Consider the following 6,000-nt stretch of genomic DNA (forward strand, 5'->3'; position numbering starts at 1 on the left):
AAAGAGCTGCTGATAGCCCAGGCGTGAGCTCTGTAATATGCTCATCCCCACAGGTTCCCTACTTCAGCAAGGCCTGGCAGCGGGTGGTGCAGATACCCCTCCTTTCAGGTAGGTCCTCTCCTCTGGGCCATTGACAGCAGCACCTTACGGCTGTGTGTGTATAATACACGCTTTCGTTGTTTTTTATTTCAGCCTCTTGCCCTTTAAGCCCCAGCCAGTTATCAGATTGTTGTGAAAGTCTCATTGCTGTTCTCGAGTAAGTAAAATATTTGTTTTCCTACCCCTCAAAAAAAATCCAAGTTACTGCCTCTCAAATTCCTTTTTAATAAACATCTCTTGTGAGTAATTCCTTTTTCTTGGGAAGGAAGGCATACCACTTGTTTTTGAAATGAAATATCTTATTTTCCTAATGTCTACTCTCCACGTGAGGTACAGCTCGTAAATGGATATTCAGATGACCCCCACTTTGAATGTCAGTATAGAGTGCCCTCTGTGACTACCCTGAGGGACACCGTGCCTCTCACAGATTGTGAGTGTTCTGAGGATTTGTCTTTGGGCGTGTGGAGGCTTTCAGGCGTACTCATAGCAGCAGCCAGCGGCTGTGTTCCTGTAGGTAGATCCTTTTATTCCGGGAAGAGTGCCGTAGAAGAGTTACTCATAATGTTTAAAATTGTTGAAAGCATAGGCAACTAACAACTGTGGGAAACTGGAATCGAGGGCCTCTGGCAGTATCATCTAGTGACTGACCGTGTGCTCTCTCGAAGATGTCCGGTTTCGGGTGATCTCGACATGATTGGAGTCGCCAGGCAGTATGTCCAGTTAGAGCTCCCGGCGTTTGCATTAGCCTGTCTCATGCTCATGCCCCACTCGGAAAAAAGACACCAGCAGATTAAGGTATCTTGGAAACCATCCCTCCGGGGCTGCCAGAAAAACGGAAGGTCTCATATTGCATGTCTCCTGAGAAAGGCTGCATTTTCTTTTGCCCAAACCTGCAAAGCAGGGTTACATCAGTATGGGCAATACGGGGGTTGTGGGAGGCTTCGCGGGAGGGTGAGACGGAAGAGGGACTGAGGCTAGTCTGAGGGGTGCCTTGAGAGCGCATCTTCGTCAGTGAGGAACAGTGAATTTTCCCAGAAGAGTACAGAGAAATGATCAGAGAATATTTCAGAAGGAATAATCCACGTCAGCTTGAACAGAGGAGAGAGGTGTTGAGAAAGGAAACTGGGGAGGCTGTTATCTCTCTTAATCCACGCACAGCAGCCTTGTGGAGAGGCTGGGATAGCTTGAGGGGATCCCTCCCCAGTGTAGGGTGGTAGCAGTGAATGAAGATGAACTAGAGGGAGAGGCCTGGAGGAAGGCAGCTCGACTTAGGGATCGGAGGGGAGAGATAGGAGAGAGGAGAGAGTCGGGTCTTGGGTGTGGGAGCCACAGCATTCTGAGGACAGGGCTTTAAAAACTAACTCCCTCCCTCTATAATACAGAACTAGTAGAACAAAGCATTTGGAGATGTTTCGGTTATTTCCCCAAAGGTAGTGAAGCCAGTAGACAGAGATCCGTGAGAACGAACACACAGGTTTTTATTTCTCATTGGTTCTGTTTGTTTCATGTCTCAAAGCTGTGCTCATCGCTGAAGCTGCTCTGTTCTATTTATAAGCTCATCCGTTGCCGCTTTTCAAAGTTTTAGTGTCTAAATAGACTCCTTTTGGCACTTAGAACCACAAAATGCTCACTAAACAGCTCTTGCTGTTGGCATGGGTATTTTTTGTAAACTGCCTTTTTTTCTTATGTCAATAAATTTTTGTTGACCAAGGCCTTTTTTCCTGTAATAGAAATCCTTTAAGACATTTCAGATTCAAAAATTAAAACCTTACAGATTTGACAGGAATTCGTAGTAATTACCCTTTTCCGTTAATTATGTTTTTGTTTCTCTAGAACTTTCTGAACTCGTGTGATCCTCAGATCATCTTGCAGCAGTTAGAAGAACATATGAATACTGGCCAGTTGGCGGGGTTTTCACATCAAGTAAGAGAAAATCCCATCTCCTTTTGCTGTGAAAAGTTAGGTATTAGAAGGTAATCATTTCCCCCAAACCAAGATGAAGCAGAAAATTACTACCTCAGTCTCTTTGTTAATATGTACAGTTATTTTGCTTTTATTAAAACTTATAATTTTTTTTAAAAAAAGCAGGGACTCTGGCTGTCTTATTATTGCTATGCTCATAAAAAAAAATCCTAAAGTGCTTAACAACAATTACCTTTTACTCATTTACTCTACACAGTGTTGCAATGGGCCTCTTCCTCCCCACCCCCCGAAAGGAGGCTTAGCTTAGCTACAACGAGATGGCCTAACTCCTGACTGTCACAAACATTCCAGTATTGAATAGAACTTGGCATCAAACACATTTTTAATATGACACCACCTGTCATTCTGCAGATTCGAAACCTGGTTCTGAATAATATCATAAATAAGAAGGACTTTGGGGTTTTGGTGAAGACAAAATACTTTCAAGTGTTGAAGCTGCACATGATGAACACTAGCAACGTCACTGACCTGGTGACCTATTTGGCAAAAGAATTAAGGTATGTGAATTTAAAAAAGCACTATACAATTTCCTTAAGATGTATCTTTATTTTGGAGGAAGATATCAGTTACAGAGCTATTTGGTTGCAATGAAAGGCTCCGAATGTTACACTGTAACATTGCTGCAGGCACCCAGAGGTCAGCGGTCTGCTTGTTTGTCACTGTGATCCAGCCATAATCTCATGTTGTCATCTGGGCACAAGTGTTATCTTTCTGGGGTATAATCTATGTAGAACCGGCTGCACATATTTCAGGGGTGCAGCCTGATGAATTTTGAAAGTGTCTAACCCTGTAATGCTGGCACCGCAGTCCAGCTAGTGAGCGTAGTTGTCGCCCTGAGAGTGTCCTCACGCCATTCTTTTTCCTTCAATACCACAGTTTAGATGAAGCCTCCGTCTTTGTCACTGAGTACTCTAAGCACCGTGGGACGCCTGTGCCGGCAGATGCGGCTCCCTGTGAGATCCTGAAGGTAACGCTGCCTGCAGCCATCTCTTATTTCCAGGGTCCTGACATTGAGCCAGACTTGTTCTAGAGAGCAGCGCATTTTCACGTGGGACTGCGTATATTTCTCTGTTTTTTTGTGTGTGTGTGAGTCCCCAGCCAGAAAGGAAGAGGCCATGGTCCTCCTCTCAGCTCTGTGTCAAGCGGTTTTTGTTTTTTATTTTTTAATATGTTTTTATTGACTTCAGAGAGAGGAAGGGAGAGGAAGAGAGAGAGAGAAACATCAATGATGAGAGTCATTCATCAGCTGCCTCCTGCATGCCCCGTGCTGGGGATCAAGCCCGCAACCCGGGCATGTGCCCTGACCGGGAATCAAACCACGATCTCCTGGATCCTAGGTCAATGTTCAGCTGCTCAGCCACGCTGGCCGGGCTACTTCTCCTTTCTTAGCTCCCTAAAACATAGATGTCCACTATGGAAAAAAGAGGAATTTGCAATTGTAAAAAAAAAAAAAAAAATTTCAGGAAAAAACACTAAATGACACTCATGAAGATACTTCTGTGTTTCTTCCCATTTAGGTGTTTCTAAATGGATCCTAGTAAATCATCAGACCTTTTTCTGGGAGCACAAGAGGACATTTGGAGCCCGCTATTAACCGACCCTATTTATTATGGTTTTTAAATCGTGCAGTCTCTGTGTTATAGCTGTTGTCAAATGTCCTTTGACAAGTGATAACTAAGACACTTGGTAGCCCGATTGTCCCATAAAAAACTCATATCCTATGTTAATAAATCTTTTATTTGCTAGTTGTATAACTGTAACTTATAGAGACTGTCATTTTTTTTTTTGTACCATATATAAAGGAAACAAAATACAAAAATATTTTGCTTCTTCCCCCACCAGAAGAAAAGCAACTACTTATAGCCAATGTCTTCCTCCTATAAAAATAAGAATGTCCTTCTTTTTGATGGTATTGTAGTAAACATGTATATTGTCTTTGCTGCAGCGTGTGTCCGTCAGTGGCCAGACAGAAAAATAGAAAACTCTCTGGGTAATTCACGTGGAGATGGATTGAGTGCCGGGAATTGGTTTTAAAGGTATTAAAAGAACCGAGAGGCAAAAAGGAGATGGGGTGGCTTGGGAGGAAAAAGGGGGAAAGGCTGTTGGTCTAAGGTCAGGGAGCTGCTCCTTCCTGCCTCTGGGTTGGAGCCTCCAGCCGGATTCACAGCAGAGCTGGTGGAGCCCCCGCTGCTCCCCCCAGAGGCCGAGTCTCCTCCGCCCTGGTCTGCTGCCCCCTCTCCACCACCGCCGCCCGCAGCGCCCGCGGGCATCCTTCCCTGCGGCTGCCTCTGCCACGCCGCCACCGAAAGAGAAAAGAAGTGCCTCCGTGCTTTCTCCAACCTCTCCTTCTCATGCCAGCGCCAGGAAAGGGCAGGGCCGAGCAGAAGCCTCTGGCCAGGAGTCGGGCGTGCGGTGTGCGGGCTGGAAGGCCGGGAGCGGGAGGCTGGCCAGGAGGGCAGTGAGGCGCCGAAAGCGGGCAGAGGCCTCCACGCGCACGCCAACACCGTAGCTCTTACTCCACCCTCGTCATCGTTTGCTGTGCTTGTGAATAACTTGGCGTTGCTACGATTCGTTTGCTTGTTTTGTCAGTTGAGAAAACATCGTTTCTATACCAGATTGTGACTGAAAACATGGGTTTTGGAATAAAAGAAGTCTGGGTTTGAATTCTGGCTGCACCCCGGACTAGCCGAGCGCGTCGCGTGCTCCAGGGCTCGTTGCAGAACTTCCCGAAGCCTGAGTGGTCCTTCCCCTGCTCTCTTTGGGACACTTACATAGGATGCAGCAGCATTTTGCACAAAGCTTTTCCCACATTTGCAATTATTTCCTTAAGATGTACTCCGAGGAACGGACTGACCAGATTAGAAGGAAGAAAGGCCGTGTTGAAGGCTCTCGGTGCAAGTCGTCACGCGCGTGCATCGCAGGCCTCGGCAAACGTCCATCCCTGCCCCGGGCGAACGAGCGCCTGCTCGCCTGCATCCATCTCCCATGCCGAGCGACCCTTTAAAAGCTTCCTGCTTATCCCGTAGGTGACAGTGGTATCTTACTACTTAGGTTTGCATTTCTTTGAGACTTATGTGACCCAACTGTAAGGCCGGCATTGCAAGCACAGCCCTTACTTGTATCCTTGGGCACAAACGTGCAAGGAGACGGAAGGGTCAAGGGGTGGCACTAGAATGTTACAAATAAGAAAGAGCCGGCTGCCGGACTGACTCAAGCACAGCTAAAACAGCCCTTTCCCAGCCCCAACACCACGTCCTTGATCCGAATACAATTCTCAGAAGCAAAGGGTTGGCCTCCAGTGTGCCAGAGAAGTCAAGTTTTGAAACATAAAATGTATTTGAATTTCTTTTAGGATAAGGTCATCTGACATTCAAGTATGCAGTTAGCCGGGTCTGTTATATTTATCACACTATTTTTATTAGCCTTGTTTTATTTTTTAATTACTCCACTCTTGTCTCCGTACTATTGCCTGAGTATGTTTTTTTTAAAATGAAAGCCTGATGTCCTCAGTGCCTGGCCTCACGCTTTTCATTGGCTCCCCATTTCATGTAGCGTAAAACCCAGGTTGCCGACTGACGCACTCTGGGAAGATGGGTTATAAAAGGCTCTCCCCTGAGCGGACCTGCACAAAGGCCTTCCCTGTGCAGGGTCCCGTTTTCAAAAAGCACTGTGTGTGAAGGCTGGACCCGTCACAGCTCCGTGCTCCCCGCCCCCCCTTGCTGTGGCTTGGACCGTCCTGCAAGATCCAGCCCCCCGTCTCTGTAGCTCGGCGCCTGTCCTCTGACCAGCCTTCCCCAACCAGCCCAGCCTCGGCGGCCTCTCCTGCGCCCCCAGTGACCTGCTGTGACATGGACATTGACCTTCACAGTCCATCCAAACTATCTGTTGGCTTATCGGTCAACTCACTGTTCATTTTGT

General features: G+C 46.8%; 1 protein-coding gene across 2 annotated transcripts in view; it reads left to right on the plus strand.

Annotated features, from left to right (window-relative positions):
- Positions 1–4,026, plus strand: part of KNTC1 (kinetochore associated 1) — a 44,348-nt gene extending 40,322 nt beyond the window's left edge. For both annotated transcript variants that reach the window (XM_016219037.2, XM_087828462.1), the window contains 7 exons: positions 54–108; positions 193–256; positions 765–894; positions 1,933–2,022; positions 2,434–2,579; positions 2,959–3,049; positions 3,600–4,026. In XM_016219037.2, coding sequence (XP_016074523.2) covers positions 54–108; positions 193–256; positions 765–894; positions 1,933–2,022; positions 2,434–2,579; positions 2,959–3,049; positions 3,600–3,620 — 597 coding nt within the window. In that variant the 3' untranslated portion in view covers positions 3,621–4,026. The remainder of the gene's footprint in view (positions 1–53; positions 109–192; positions 257–764; positions 895–1,932; positions 2,023–2,433; positions 2,580–2,958; positions 3,050–3,599) is intronic.
- Positions 4,027–6,000: the final 1,974 nt, after the last annotated feature.

The sequence above is a fragment of the Miniopterus natalensis genome, chromosome 20 (assembly GCF_054644295.1).
Source record: "Miniopterus natalensis isolate mMinNat1 chromosome 20, mMinNat1.hap1, whole genome shotgun sequence".
NCBI classification, from domain to species: Eukaryota; Metazoa; Chordata; class Mammalia; order Chiroptera; family Miniopteridae; genus Miniopterus; species Miniopterus natalensis.